General features: G+C 37.8%; 1 protein-coding gene across 1 annotated transcript; it reads right to left on the bottom strand.

Moving 5' to 3' along the window:
* Positions 1-13,379: 13,379 nt before the first annotated feature.
* Positions 13,380-15,160, bottom strand: LOC101517608 (lon protease homolog 2, peroxisomal-like). Its single transcript, XM_058670474.1, has 2 exons — positions 15,130-15,160; positions 13,380-14,241 (listed from the first exon to the last, which is right to left on the bottom strand). Exons 1-2 carry the CDS (start codon positions 15,158-15,160, stop codon positions 13,577-13,579), a joined length of 696 nt encoding a protein of 231 aa, XP_058526457.1. The 3' UTR covers positions 13,380-13,576.
* Between the last annotated feature and the right edge of the window lie 1,282 nt (positions 15,161-16,442).

Here is a 16,442-nt window from a genome sequence, read left to right as displayed (position 1 = left end):
TTGGGGGGCTTCATTCGAGTCTTCCAACTGAGTCTTCCCTGCTGCTTCCTGAGGCCTGTTGGAAGGGAGCTGGATCAGAATTAGAGCATCTGGAACCTGAGATGCCTTCCAAGTGGTGTTCAAGTATTACTAACCACATTGCTGGCCCCAAGATTTACTTACTTTCAAAGATTTACAGAAAAGAGAGAGGGGGAGAGAGAGAGATTTTCCATCTGCTGGTGACTGCCCGAATGGGTGCAGTGTCTAGGACTGTATCAGGCTTAAACCAGGAACCTTGAACTCAGTTTGACTGTTATCATGTGGGTGCAGGTGTCCGAAGACTTAGACACAGTAACAGAGTGCTAGTTTGGAGTGAGGTAGCAGGGACTGGAATTCATGCCGCATGGGATGATGACATTACATGTAGTGGCTTAACTCTCCGTACCATAATGCTGCCCCCAAATTTGTCTTTTAAAAATGAATAATCTATTATAATTCTCCTTTCTAAAATCATTACCAAATAGTCTGTTTTATGTATGTATTATAATTTATTAAGATATGCCACTATTAAGAACATCTGAGTCATTTTTTGGCTGATATCAATATGCATGTATTTTTATACAATAATGCTTCAATATCTTTTGAATTGATTTCAAAGGGGGACTTACGGGGGCAAAGGGTATGTGTTGAGTTATTGGTAGTATGCGATTGCTCTCCAGCAAGCTCAGAAGAGCTCATACTTGCATTAACATTGCTTGTGAATGTGTACTCATCTCTGCACTAGTGAGTTGCAGATGTTCTGAAGAGTTTAGTTACTTATACAGTGGAGGAGAAATGGAAACTCATAGCTACTGTGATTTTCGGTTCCTGGACTAAGAGTGAAAATAAACAACTTTTCAAATGTTTACCTGCATTTCTTCTTGGAAAAAGTACATCCTTGCCTCCATTGATCATTTTGTTGTTGCTGCTGTATACGTAGAAATTACTTTTTCTTGGCTGTAACTTTTTGTCATACATGCTGCAAGTGTTTTTCTTCTAGTTTTTGTGAGAAGCCCTTAGCGTTGTAAAATATTTTTATGACTCTATTTTCTACAGCAATACGATCTCATGAATTGGCCCAGGATCAGACTGCACAAGTTGGAACTCACTCCAGGTCTCGCATGTGGCTGCTGGGAACACAACTACTTGAACCACTGTCACTGCCTGCCCTGGAGTCCGCATTAGCAGGAAATGGGAATCTGGAGCCCGATCCAGGACTTGAGCCTGGCACTGTGATTTGGGATATGCGCATCTTCACTCATAGCTTAAATACTGTGCCAATTTTTGCCCCCATCCAAAGTTTAACACAAGTATAATTTTGCTTTTTTATGTGTCACTTGTTTTTTTCTTCCTGTTTAGTGTCTTCTCGGTGAGAGTTTATTCCCTTTATGCCATTCACTGTGAGGTTCAGCTTAAAAAGATTACCCAGCATTCATTATATTCTTTCAGTCTTCAGATTTATGTCTCGTTTCAGATTATACAAAATTCTGTACATGCCTTAAAATATTATTTACTTCTTGTTATGGACTGAACTGTATTCCTCTCAAGTTCATGTTTAAGTGATAGCCCTCTTATGCAGCTCCCTGGAGATAGGGATGTTCAAGGGGAAATGAAGGTTACGTGAGTTCATGAAGATGGAGTCCCTATAAATAGCAGAAGAGACATTTGAGCTCTCTCCCACTTTTCTGTACCCATATGCAGAGGAAAGGTCATGTAAGGACAGAGCAGGAATGCATCCGTCTGCAAAGCAGCTCAGATTCACCAGAGTATTTAGATTTGAGGTATTTAGATCCTCAACTGACAACCTCCAGAACTATCATTTAAAAAAAACAAAAAACAAAAAAACAACAAACCCCAAACTAAAAAGCGAAACAACCCAATTTTTGTTGTTTAAGCCTTTCAGCCATTTGTATTCTGTTAATGCATCCTGAACTGAATAATTTGCTTTGTTATCCTCCGTTTTCTTGCTGTCTTTATTTGTAGGAATTCCCATCAGTTGGATGTTTCCTTTCTGGAGAAATTATCTGTGCTCGTTAGTTTCTAATTTTAATAGTACATTTATATGATGCTTTATTTTATCTTTCAATCATACTAAATTAATATTTATGAACCAGTTTTTTTCTCACTTACATGAACTATTATTTTCTGTTTGTCCTATTTTATTTTCAAATTACCCTGAGTTAATAATTAAAATATCAGTTAATGGAAAATGAAATTTCTGGTATAGATTTTGTATTCTGTTGGACCTTTTCCTTCATTTTAAGATGTTTTCAAACAATTATTTAGCAAAAACTTTTCAACCTTTATTGTGCTTGAGGTCCATGCTAGGCACTGTATTGACTGTGTAGTCAGCAAAGCAGACGGCTGTATACCATCAGACTTTCATCTTAGAACTGGAGAATTCTATAATGTAGGAGTGAAGGTGGAAAGGATGGTATCACGTGAATATTATAGGAATTTCCTTTCAGTCAAAGGGAAGTCCTTTAAATGAATTCTAGCAGAGACTCAAGTTTTGAGTTAAGTTTTTTTTTTTTTTAAAGATTTATTCATTTTATTACAGCCAGATATACACAGAGGAGGAGAGACAGAGAGGAAGATCCTCTGTCCGATGATTCACTCCCCAAGTGAGCTGCAACGGGCCGATGCACGCCAATCCGATGCCGGGAACCTGGAACCTCCTCCGGGTCTCCCACGCGGGTACAGTGTCCCAATGCATTGGGCCGTCCTGGACTGCTTTCCCAGGCCACAAGCAGGGAGCTGGATGGGAAGTAGAGCTGCTGGGATTAGAACCGGCGCCCATATGGGATCCCGGGGCTTTCAAGGTGAGGACTTTTAGCCGCTAGGCCATGCCGCTGGGCCCTTGAGTTAAGTTTTGAAAAGTTTGTTCTAAGGACAAGCATATATGGCCTTTTATATTGAAGTGTCACCTGGGACATGTGGATGGATCCCTTATCTGAGTGCCAGGTTCAAGTTCTGGTCTTTACTTGACTCAGCCTCCTCATAACGTGCAGCTTGTTATATAATGGCTGTGACTCAAGTGTTTGGTGCCCTGCCACCTGTGTTGAAAGCCTGCATGGAGTTCCAGGCTCCTGGCTTCAGGCCCCGGCCCCAGTCTGACTGTCATATATATCTGAAGAATGAAACAAAGATGAAAATCTCTGTGTTTCCTGGATTGTCTGCCTTTCAAATGAAAAATGAAAGACAAATCACTCTACATCCTCAATATAAAATGCATTGTAGGAAGTAGAAAATTTGGATTTTTTACAAAAGCTGTCCCTCAAAGAATTGATTTTTCCCATTTTTCATTTGGCACATTCTATTTATTTTTTCCCTAAATTTATTATTGCGTTCCAGGCTCATTAAATATATCTGCATTAACATTTGACATGATAGATTTTTCTAGAACGTGGATGCAATACTTTTTAATTCTGTGAGATTCTGTACTCTTCTCCCAGGAGACAAGATTGCCTTACTCTGGGAGGTCCATTACAATGTTTTCTGAAGATGTGATAGAGACTCTCACCCAGGGACAGTTTCAAAGGATGCCCTTGGTTTGTAATCATCTTTTCTATTAACCAAATATTCCTTGATTCTGCACATTTTATTTTATTTAGAGATTACGATAACTGAATATTGAGTTTTGAAAATATTAGTTTTAAAAAAAACCCATTTCTGCATCACTATAGGATCTTCCTCTGAACTCTTAGGTACAGAGATTCATGAAAGGACTGATTAATATATAGCTAGCGGGGAGCATTTCTCTCTCTGTCTCTGTCTCTCTCTTCAGTTACTCAGCATCATGTGTGCAATAGCCACTATGTTCTAGGCTCTGAACACTCCTTCATGCTAGAAATCCTGAGCTAAATATGGTTTTCATGCCTTCTGGAAATTCAAGGTTGCAGCACCTATTGTTTGTTGCTTTGCACCCTATTAAATGGTTGAGGTTGAAAAATATCTGATATACCCAGAGTCTTCCAAATGTGCATAAGAAATGGATATTATGAAAACTCTATACATGGGTTTCAAATTTTTACGCATGAGTAAACTTAATTTTTAATCCAATTCACATGAAGGGATTTTTTTTTAAAGATTTAAAAAAATATTTGAAAGGAAGAGTTACAGAGAGAAGGAGAAAGAGAGGGAGAGAGACAATCTTCCATCAGCTGGTTCACTCCCCAAAGCATCACTGTGGCCAGAACTGGGCCAGGCTGAAACCAGGAGCCTAGATTTCTTCTAGGTCTCCTGCAGATGGTATTTGAACTAGTGCCCATGTCTGTGTTGCAGGGGGAGGCTTAGCTTGTGCCACAGTACTGGCTCCATGAATGAACTTTTTGAAGTACTCATGGTTTTTTGCATTCTTTTCTCGTGCCAGTTATACATGGACATTGCATTAGAGATCCATGGTCTGTTGTGGTCTGCATTGTCCTCCCATCAGTGGTTGCAGCTCCTTAAAACCATATTTATGATTTGTTTGCATATATGCCTCTCCAGTACTTTTAAAATAGTAAATATTAAAAATATCCAATTATCTACAATGGTAGTGCTCATACTTCTTTTCCCATTTTATTTATTTATTTTATTGGAAAGGCAGACATACAGAGAGAAGGAGATGACAAGAGAAAAATCTTCTATCCCCTGGGTCACCCCCTCAAGTGGCTGCAATGGCTGGACCTGAGCCAATCCAAAGCCAGGAGCCGGGAAATTCTTCTGGGTCTCCCACACGGGTGCAGGATCCTGAGACTTTCACTGCCTCTCCAGGCCACAAGCAGGGAGCTGGATGGGATATGGAGCTGCCGGGGTACAAACCAGCTCCCATATGGGACTGCAGCATGTGCAAGGCAAGGATTTAGCAACTAGGCCATGGTGCTGCCCAATGGTACAGATTATTTTAATAAGTGCCCAGCATTGCTTTCATTAGAAGTGTGATGAGGTGGGACAAAGCAGGTTCAGTGTTGAAGCAAAGGCTGTTATCAGATGGTATGAATGAAACTTTGGTTTGGAAAGTGTTCCATGAGAATTTCTTGAGCAGCTTATTTCTTTTTCTAACTGAAACACAGAATTCCATGATAACAAAACAAAGAATGAATAGCAGAAAGCATTTGGGTTTTACTTCTGGTTTAGGTTTCCTCTCTTGGCATTTTGCTATCTCTTAGTTTTTCGTGTGTGTGTGTGTGTTTTAAAATTTGTTTTAATTGAAAAGGCAGATCTGCACAGAGAAAGACAGACAGAAAGATCTTCCATTTGCTTGTTCACTCCCTAAATGGCCACAGTAGCCAGAGCTAAGCTGATCTGAAGCCAGGAGCCAGGAGCTTATTCTGGGCCTACCACGCAGGTGCAGAGTCCCTGGGCCTACTCAATAGCTCAGTATTATTGACGAATTTCTCACTGCTAATGAGTTTTATTGTCATTATGTTGTAATATTTTATATTTTTCTTTATTTTCATAGTAGAAAGGGTGGGGAACAGATACTGAGATAATTATTGCATATAAGACTTCACCATTGCATGAAATCATACTTGAACAACTGTCTAGATGTCATTTTCACACTTGTTAAATGTATTTAGTATTTAGTAACTAGCAATATAAGGAGCTTTATATTGCTTAAATATTGGAAGTATTAAAGTGAGTATTAGTTTATTCATTGTATGCCAGTCTAACACAAAATTAAAGTCCCTATGGACATGAACAATGTATTTGAGTTCATTGTGTCCACTTTATATCATGATATCTGCATAAAAGCAATATTACATAAAATAATCAGGTAATTGTTTATTTTGTTAGATAATTTACTTTTTTCCTCCAGAGGTAAATGTTACACGAAAGTATTTGTCTCATTGTTTTTTTAAATATATATATGTATATATTTGTTTTGAATTTTTGAATTATGTGGTACAATTTCGTATACACTGGGATTTCCCCCCCAAATGCCCATCCCCTGACAGATTTTCCCCATTTTACTACAATGGTGTAGTCCTTCATAACGAATCATAATCCCATCAGTCTCTTATTTTAGCGTACCTGAATACTGCTGGTACAGACAAGGTCAGACAGTCCAGCATCCCATTGTCTACACATGTCCAATAGTTTCATTGGGAATCCATCTTCCATCTGGAAGCAGGGATGCATGTTGCATTGTACCCCCACATCTGGATACGGTAGACCCCAGTACTCCATCATTATATAATTCCATAACTGAGAAGCCATGAAACAAGGTCGACAACTGGTATGAGTTAGAACAACAGCCTCAGCAACAACAACGACAACAACAACAATGAGCCAGCAATGAATTCAGTCAGAGAGAAGAATTTGGAATAAATAAAACTGAAATAAAAAACATCGAAACACACGGGATGCAGCCAAAAAAACCCCCAAAAACCAAAAAAGCAGTATGGATCAGATTATTGAAGCTACCCTTTCCATGCTTATTTTTAAGCTTAAAAATTCTGAAAATATATCATTTGTTGTCTAAAATATTTGAAAATACAAATAAGATTGGATAATACTTACTGAATATTGAGAACTGTAGCATCTTTAAAATTATGTAAATCCTTATAATAGAATAATAGTGATTGTTAACGTGCATTGATTACTATGTGCAGGCACTGTTAAAAATAATTTTGAAAAATTAGAGTTTTAATTTCCTAAACATTTTATGTGATAAGAATCCTCATTTTGGTGAATTTCAATGGAGGGCATTGTCCGTATAAATAGAGCATTTTTGTTTAGTGCTTGTGAACTTCAATTTTTGTCAGTTTATAGTATTTTTACATTTTATTATAATATAGTGAACAATTCACAATGTTTTTATGAGAGAAACTCATAGGAAAATACATGCAGGGATATATTGTCTCAGTAGTAGACAACTTTTTAAATGGACAATCATGGATCGAAAAGATGCTTCAGCATAACGCTGATAAGATGCCAGAAGAATCACACACAACCTAATGCAAATTCTATTGTGTTAAGTTTTATAAAGATAAAATAACTGTTATATCTGATCAGAGAATGAAGATTTACCAGTGGATGAGATAAAATGCCATTTTACGTATCCAGAATATTAATATGTGTTTCTGTTTGTAGTACATCTTTCCCCTGAGGATATATCCGTATTTTTGCAGCAGTTAGTTGGGCATGAGGAGGTCATGACACCTAGGATTTTAAAGAGTTTGTTTGAATACATGAAAAACTTCAGACATAAGTCCCTTTTTAAACTTCAAAATATCTAAAGAATGAACCATCACAGTATCCTAGAGAATGAGATCAAAGTATTATTATTCTCACTTTGTAAGTTCCTTTAGGCAGGGACCAGATAAGTATCTTATCAGAGATCACTGGTAAGCCAGGGGCAGAGTGGGAATTGGAATGTCAAACTCTGGATGTTTTATCTTGGGTTTAGTCAAAGGATTTTCACCAACTCCTAGGCTGACCCCTGGGCGAGTGAGGAAGCACTGATAGTGGCTCTGCTGGAGGCACTTGCTGTGAATCTCTGTGTAACTGAGGGGTGTGAAACATCCAGGAGCCCAGCAGCTGAGCTCCAGATATCAACATAAACTATCCATTTTTTTTCAAGTTCATCTGTCTCTTGGAGCTGACAGCCTCATCTTCCTTGTTCACTGCCAAAGGCTAGTGATGTGCTGAGCTCCTCCATGAAAATTCTCATCAGTCTAGAAAACTGCTAAAAGAAAACAAAATGACACTTTTCAGTTAAACTTACAGCTCTGCTTACTCTAGAAAAATATAACACGTCTCTATATTTGCTAAAAATGAACCTATATTGGCTATAGAAGACATCAATCACTTAAGTAAAATTTGGCAAAAACTGGGAAGACAAAGTGAGATGATAAAAGAAATGACTGGAGGCAAACTGATAGTTCTGAAATATTTATGGCTTCACAGTACAAACAGAAAGCACTACTAAATAGGCCTGCATATATATAAAACAAAGTCTGATTCTGTGGTGCCACAACTTTAAAGAAAGTTGTAAAAACAGAAATTACCAAGTATTTTCATATCAGAGATAAAATGGCAAGTTTAGTTTATAAAAAATGTCAGTTGCAATAAATATAAACACAGTCAGGTTACCCGAGAAATACGATAATGTTATATGTTCTTATCTCTATTCCAAATATTATTGAAATCATATAGTAGGAAGCTATCAAAGTCATTAAGAAGATGCTAGATTGGATTAACTATAAATCCACACTCTAGAAACAAAAACAGAGAGAATTAAAGGTACTATTTGCTTTTCATTTATGAAGGAATACAAAAAAAGCTTTTAAGAATGCTTTTGGAAACTTGTGCATTGTTTCTTCAAAATACACAGTTTTCATGAAATCTTTGGACGCTCTCGTTTTTTCTTTTTTGTTATCAAATCTGTAACGTTGGTAAATTCTTTTGGTGGTTCAAATTTGGTGTTTAAACTTTCCCATCAACATTTAATTCTAATATATCTGGTGTTTTTCTTTGATTTTTGTATTTAAGCAGTAGTTCACGTATGGATCTCTCAGTTTAGGATTTTTATCAGCTAAAACTTTGATTTATTGCCACCTCATATTTATTTTTATGATGTCTGACATTATTCCCATTTCTCTTTCCTTTGTAAGATTTTCTGCCTACTTGAGAATTAAATTCATGTTTTTAAAACTTACGAATATCAGTACAATCAGTGCAGGTGATTTTTGTGTTCTTCACAAATGGTGACTTAATCATATCTGTAGACTCAGACCTTTGTTTTGCATAAAATACATTATCCTATTATAACTCAAATGTATCGAGTTTCTGTTAAAATTGTCCGTTTCAATTAAAGTTATTAATCTATTTATTTAAAATACAGAGTGACACACAATGAGAGTGAGAAATCTTTCATTTGCTGAATCAGTTCCCAAAAGGCTTCAACTTCTGGTTCTGGACCTGGCTGAAGTCAGGAGCCCAGAACTTTGTTTAGCTCATTATAGTAACAGGGGTCCAAGTCCTTGGGCCATCATCTTCTGCTTTCCCAGGCACATTAATAGTGAATCTGATTGGAAGCAGAAAAACTGGGACTCACAGTGACATTCTGGTGGGAGAGGCCAGTGTTTCAAGCTGGCGGCTTAACTTGCTATTGCACAATGTTGGTTTCAGAATGTTTTATTTATTTATTTTTTTCAGGAACACACATTGTTTTGCATTATAGTTTTTCTGGCAACTACCTCTACCTTTTTTTTCCCCCTCATAATTTACATAAAATTCTGCTCATTTCTTATATATTAGAGGCAGCTACTCAGATTTATTGTAAATGTTTCTATTCAGTTTTCAGCAGTGCTGGCTTTGTTCTTTAGTGAATCTAAGCTTACCCACTTCTAATCTCATGAAGATTGATTTTATCATGTAAGTCTTAATTTGTTTCCTTTTAATTTCAATTTTCCTCCCAGCTAAATTCCTTTTCATATCACTATATTATCTTACTGTATCCTTTAGCTCTTATTTCACAATCCTATACTTAGAATTTTATTAGAGAAGACAATGTTTCTAGAATCTCATTTTCTGTAGTATCATTTTAAAAAATCTATTCTTGAATCTATTTTCTTTTATATTAAAGAAAATCTTTCTAATTTCCAACCCCTTTTTGAGTATTTTAATGCTGTCTGAATAGAATATGGATAATAAACAGGAGTGTTGCATCACTTAGGACTGCCTTTGCCTGGAGTAGGAGAAGGCTCAATAGTGACTTGAGCAGAGCTAGCCTTTTGTTTTCACACGACTGAACGTAGAAGACCAGACAGTCCAGAGCAAGCACAGCAGGCCAAGGAAATTACTGCCTGGAGCGTCTCAATCTGACCCTAATGTAACCTTTCTGCTTCTTTGATTCTTTTGAAAACCTTGAACAATTTTTATTAATTTCAGAGGGAGGAAGGGAAGGAGAAAATATAAGGACAGAATCTCTATCCATGTAGATGCGGAGGAGAGAGATGTAGAAAGAGAGAGTGTGTGTGTGTGAGAGAGAGCTCTTCAGCTTACAGTTTACTCCCAAATGATTGAAATGGCCAAGAGTGGGCTGGGCTAATACTAGGAACTATGACTTCAATTCTGGTTTTCCATGTGAGTAATGGGAACCCAGTACCTACAGCTGTCACCACTGCCTCCCAGGCTCTGCTGTGGCAGGAAGCTGCAGTCCAGAGCTGGAGGTGGGTATTATACCTTAGCATTCTGATGTGGGACTCTGCTGGCTTAACTGCTAAGCCAAATGCCCACCTGAAGACATTTTTCCTTATAGTTGCAAAGTAACTGCACGAGCTCTTGGGCACTGTATGTGTATCATGGGTTTTCTTGAGGAGTAAAGGTGCAAGAAGCAAAAATCAGGTGTCCATTTTAGGTTTAGTCGGAAAAATAATACATTCGTGAAGTTTTCCCCTCAGAACATCTCTGTTTCCAGTTGATTACTAAGAATGTGTCACATGGCTGCCTATTGCTGCAATGGAATATTTATTCATAATCCATGCTATTCTGAGTTGCAGGGCTCCCAGGTAGTCTTATTGCAGGTTATTTGCTTCTCTTGTGAGATGATTAAAAGTTTAAGGAATACAGCCCAGCAAGATGTCTCAATGGCTCAAAGCTCACCTTGCAAGCGCTGGAATCCCATATGAGTGTTGGTTTGTATCCTGGTTGCTCTGTTTCCCGTCCAGCTCCATTCTTATGACCTGAGGAAGCAGTAGAAGATGGCCCAAAGCTTTGGAACCCTTCATCTGAATGGAAGGTTAAGAAGAAACTCCTGACTCAGCCTTGGCAGTTGCTGCCATTTGAGGAGTAAACCAGTAGATGAAGATCCTTCTATCTCGCCTTCTCTCTGTAAACATGATCTGCCTTTCCAATAAGTAGATCTGTTTTTTTTTTTTTTAAGTTTAAGGCATACAGATTTATAGGAGAGCAGAATTTACTCATAATAAATCAAAAATGTGGGCTGAAAACCAAGTAGTTCTTGAAGAGCCAAAGTGCAAAAACATAACAAAGCAAAACATAAAAAATCCAGAGATAATCACTCCTGAAGGAAAACCATCCACCATTTGAAACAGCCCTTCAAGATAAAGCTCCCCAAGAAAAGTGGCCCTTGATAATCATATTAAAAAGATCACTGGTAGTAGTGATAGATCAGTAGATGGGGGTAGCATAGCTTGGATATTTCCAGCTGGCAAAGTTTGCACAAGTTCGCAACATTGTGAAACTTTAGTTTTTATTACATGCAAAGAAGAGAAGTTTGATGGTACGTGGGAAGTGGGCTGCATGGTGCACAGAAAGGGTGGGGGACTTGACCTGTGCTCAAAAAGGGAAGGGGGTGTGAGTAGTGTCCAGACAAGGACCTGTCATACAGCTTGGACCACACTGTCCAATTGACTGTGCAGCTGTCCTATAGCAGTTTGACCATGGTTTTCAGAATACAGTTGCCTGTTGACCAAAGCTGTCAGTCACTGTTCCAAATACCTGTACCTGTCAGTGAGAAGCTGTCCGCAGTTGGTTTTGTTTGTTTGTTTTGTTTTGTTTTGTTTTTGAGATGACAGTCACAGGCCTGGGCTGTGAAGCAGGTAGACCAGGGACCATCAGACCTCGGCTCCTACCCTAGCTACCTGCATTTCCAGAACAGTGATAAACTTCATGTGCTTACTAAATTGAGGTTAATTAATAAAGAAGGTATTCTAGGTGATATAAGGATTAATCCAGCTCCTCTCTTGACAAATGAGAATTCTCTTCTCAATCTTGAGTTCTAGGGCTTGAAGATGTGACCAGCCCCTAGATAGCTTATTTCCTTTTGTTCTTGCTGCTGACTGCAGTATCATGGATTACTTATTTCTGAAAATTTGTAAAGATCTATAGTTACATTCTCGCCTTAATAATGATAGAAAAACTGGCGTCAAGTTGTATTATTATAGTTAAATTTGTTGTAATCCTTTTACCAAGAACAGTAACTCAATATTTACAAGGTACAAAATACGAGATCAGAGATACATGCAAAATGACCAGGTGTGGGTACGTCTCTGGCCATGGTGTGTTCTGAGTCTGTGGAATTCACTTGTTGAGATTTTAACTTTCAAAGTGATGCTTTCAGGAGGCAGAAAGAAAGCATGTGATCAGATCATGAGGCTGGAGCCTCGTGAATGAAATCACTGCAATTACAAAGTAGACTCAAGGGAATATTTTCAACCCCTTAAGCATTTGAGGATGGAACAGCGGGAAGGCACCATCTATGAGAGAGGGCTATTGTCAGGCATTGATTTTTCCTCTGCACTGGCCATGTGGTCACTGATGGCTGACTGAAACCTCCATAGTGTAGGTGGAATTAAACCTTTTCTTTCCCAGGAATCTCCTGTCGCATAGATGGAGTCCAGTACACTCCTAACGAGCTATATAATCTGGTACGTGACAATCCATCTTTCCCTGTGCATCTCTCTACTCCCTGCCACTTTTCAGTTCCTTTTTATATTTTTAACTTCTCTCAAATGTTCTATTTTTTTGGACCCCACATATGAGTGAGATCATATGATACTTACCTTTTTGTGCTTCATGTATTTCACTTAACATAATGACTTTTACTTCCATCCATGTTGTTGCAAATGACAATATTTCCACTGTGTATGTGTCATCTTTCTTTAGACATTTGTATTCTTGGCTATAATCAGTAGTACAGTAATAAACTTGGTAGTGTAGAGGTCTCTGCTAACTGGATTGTATTTTCCTTGGCTATGTATATAGACATGGGGTTGCTATATCCCAAGGTGGTACTTACATTTTTTTACTATGTTTGACTTTTTATGAACCTCCACATTGTTTTCCATAATGTTTGTATTAAATGACATTACCTTCAAAGTCTGAAAGGGTTTTTTCTTTTTTTTTTTAAAAGATTTATTTATTTTATTACAGTCAGATATACAGAGAGGAGGAGAGACAGAGAGGAAGATCTTCCGTCCGATGATTCACTCCCCAAGTGAGCCGCAATGGCCAGTGCACGCTGATCTGAAGCCGGGAACCTGAAACTTCTTCCAGGTCTCCCACGCGGGCGCAGGGTCCCAAGGCTTTGGGCCGTCCTCGACTGCTTTCCCAGGCCACAAGCAGGGAACTGGATCAGAAATGGAGCTGCTGGGATTAGAACCGGTGCCCATATGGGATCCCTGCACGTTCAAGGTGAGGACTTCAGCCGCTAGGCCACGCCGCCGGGCCCAAGGGTTTTTTTCTTTAAATACTCAGCAACAGTGTTGTCTTGTGCCTTTCTGATAGTTGTGAGTCAAGCTCAAGTGAGTTTTGATTTGAATTTCCCTGATGATTTAATGGAACCTTGTTGGGAATTTGTATATCTTCCTTTTAGGAATGACTATTTTATTTTATTTTTTTTTCTATTTATAATCAACTTTTATTAAATTAACACCTTGTATTTCTCTAGTAAACAATAGCTACTACTTAAGGCTCATTGCTGCTGTGATTATGGTCATTGAACAGGGACAGGATGCTTACCCCTGGTGATGTGAACAGAATCAGCCTTGCCAGTACCTTTTGTTACTTCATATCTTAAAATTCTAGAATGCTGAGACTGAGCCTACAGTTTGCTATTGATGAGACCGGGTCTGGTCTTGACAGAAAAGCCACCGTCAAAAGCAGCGTTGAGGACATCATCTAGGCAGCTTGCTGTGATGAAACTCAAGTCCTGCCGTACATTGCTTGGGATTTCTTCTAGGTCTTTCTCGTTCCTCTGAGGAAGGATGATTAGCTTTAGTCCTGCTCTGTGTGCTGCCAGCACCTTGTCTTTGATTCCACCCACCGGAAGGACAAGGCCTCTCAGGGTAATTTCTCCAGTCATGGCGACATCTGAACGTACCAGTCGCCCACTAAAAAGTGAGGTAAGGCAGGTTACTATGGTAACTCCAGCAGATGGTCCGTCCTTGGTGACAGCTCCAGCTGGGAAGTACAGATGGATGTCTGTGTTGTCAAAAAGATCAAAACTTCCAGAAGCGTTGGTCAGGTGGTATTTCTTTGCGTTGCTGCGCAGCCAGCTGATGGCAAGATGGGCAGACTCCTTCATGACAGCCCCCAGCTGGCCGGTTAGGGTCAACTGACCCTCGCCCTCCATTCGACTAGCCTCCACAAACATGATTTCTCCACCTAAGGGGGTCCAAGCCAAGCCTATTGCTATTCCTGGTTGACTCAAGCGTTCAGACACCTCCATTTCGTACATCGGGGGTCCAAGGATGTCCTTAGGAATGACTATTTTAAAGTTCGATTATTTAGTTTTTCTTTTTTTTTTTTGCTGTTGAGATATTTGGTTTTCTTATATATTCTAGATATTAAGCTATTATCACAGACATGGCTTGCAAATGTTTCTCCAATGCTGTAGTTTGTATCTTTACTCTGTTGATTGTTCCTTTTTCTGTGAAAAGTGTCTTCAGTTTGATGAAAATGCGACTGGTCTGTTCTTACTCTTATTTCCTGTGCTGCTTGTTGGTGGGGTGATCTAAATTAAAAAAAAAAAAAATTTGCCATCCCAATGTCTCCATGTTTACTTGTAATAGTTTAAAAAGTTTCTGATCTCACCCCTTGGTCTTTAGTCCATTCTGAGTTTATTTTTGTCTATAATAAGAAATAGGGACCTGGTTTCATTTTCCTAGTACCATTTATTATAAGAATGCTCTTTTTCCAATGCATGTTCTTAGTACCTTTGTCAAAGATCAGTTGGCTATAGATGTCTGGGTTCACTTGTAATCTCTCTATTCTGCCCCACCTCCTTATGGATTTGTTTTGTTCCAGCATTCTGTTTAATTTATTGTAGCTTTGTAACATACCTAAAATGAATTAGTGTAACACCTCCCATTTTTTTCTTTTCACTTGAGATTGATTTATCATTCAGGGGCTTTTATTGTTAGTTTTATTGTTAGTTTTTATTTTTAGCTGTTAATATTGTTCTTTTTAATTCTGTGATAAATTTTGTTGAGATTTTGGTAGGGTTTGCATTGAATCTGTAAACCATTTTATGTAGTATGTTCATTTTAACTTTAATGACTTTTCCAAATCCATTGACATGGTATGTCTTTAAATTTCTTTGTGTTCTCTTCAGTTTATTAATGTTTTGTAGTTTTTATTATAGATATCATTTACCTGTTTGATTAATTTCCTTCCCAGATACCATTTGTTGAAGAGATTGTTCTGTAGGAAATGATTTTACTTAATTTATTAATGATTAGTTGGTTGTAGGTGCATGTGCTAATTTCTAGGGTTTCTGTCCTGTTCTGTGTACCCTTTTCTTTTCTTTTCCTTTCTTTTCTTTTCTTTTCTTTTCTTTTCTTTTCTTTTCTTTTCTTTTCTTTTCTTTTCTTTTCTCTTTTCTCTTCTTTCTTTCTCTTTCTTTCTTTCTTCCTTCCTTCCTTCCTTCCTTCCCTCCTTCCTTCCTTTCCTTTCCTTTCCTTTCCTTTCCTTTCCTTTCCTTTCCTTTCCTTTCCTTTCCTTTCCTTTCCTTTCCTTTTTTCTTTTCTTTTGTTTTGGTGCCAGTACCATGCTGTTTTGATTGTATCAGCCTTGTAGTATGTCATGAAATATGGCATTATTTTTCTCATTCTGTGATAAATGTCCTTGGAATTTTGACTGAGAACTCATCGAATGTGTAAGTTGCTTTGGCCTATATGGATCTTTTGAGGATACTAATCTCTTTAATTAAGAAACATGGAACATTTTTCATTCTCAGAGTTCTTCTGTTTATTTCATGAATGTTTTGTAATTTTCAATGTAGAGATCTTTACAGCTTTACTTAAACTTTCTTAAGGTATTAATGTTTTCTTGTTGCTGTTGTGAATGGCACTGATCTCATGAGTTCTTCATAGGACACAGCATTATTGGTACCTAAACATGCTATCGATTTCTTTTGGTGTTGGCTTTATATCCCAGAACTTCTGAATTCTCTTTTGAGTTCTAATCATCTTGTAGTATAGACTTGTATAATCTATTTTGTTCTCTTTTATAAAGAATTAAGTCATTTGCAAACAGATATGACATGGCTTCGGCTTTTCAATTTAATTTCTTTTGCTTGGCTAAAGGTTCCGGCTAAAATTTTGAGAGTGGGTGTTGTTGGTTTTGGGTCAAGTGGAAATGCTTCCATGTTTTCCCCATTCAATGTGATCCTGTTTGTGTTCTGCTTTGCTTGTTTTGTTTTAATTTCTTCTTTTCATGCTTTTCCACATTTTCTGAAACTTTTCTTCATTCCTCTCAATTATTTATTGCTTCACCTTTTCAACTATGTATTTTCAAACAGCATTTGCACTCCCTGATTCTTTCAATCTGTTTATTCTGTTATTAATATCTTCTGTTGGATTTTTAATATACATTTGAGTTGAAGGATTTATGCTTGACTTTATTTCTATTTCTGTTATCAAATCTCTCTAGATGTTGAGTCATTTCTCTGTGTTGTCTTGAATTTC

The sequence above is a fragment of the Ochotona princeps genome, chromosome 11 (assembly GCF_030435755.1).
Source record: "Ochotona princeps isolate mOchPri1 chromosome 11, mOchPri1.hap1, whole genome shotgun sequence".
Taxonomy (NCBI): domain Eukaryota; kingdom Metazoa; phylum Chordata; class Mammalia; order Lagomorpha; family Ochotonidae; genus Ochotona; species Ochotona princeps.
Note: the sequence above shows the minus strand (reverse complement) of the source record. Positions and strands in the feature narration are given on the sequence as shown.

What these genes read in the sequence shown, in the direction of transcription:
- LOC101517608 (XM_058670474.1), bottom strand. Translation starts at nt 15,160, where the DNA reads ATGGTATCTGGGAAGGAAATTAATCAAACAG. An exon ending in GAAGGAAATTAATCAAACAG is followed by an intron (nt 14,242 to 15,129) that starts GTAAATGATATC and finishes ACTTTAAAATAG; the next exon opens with TCATTCCTAAGGACATCCTT.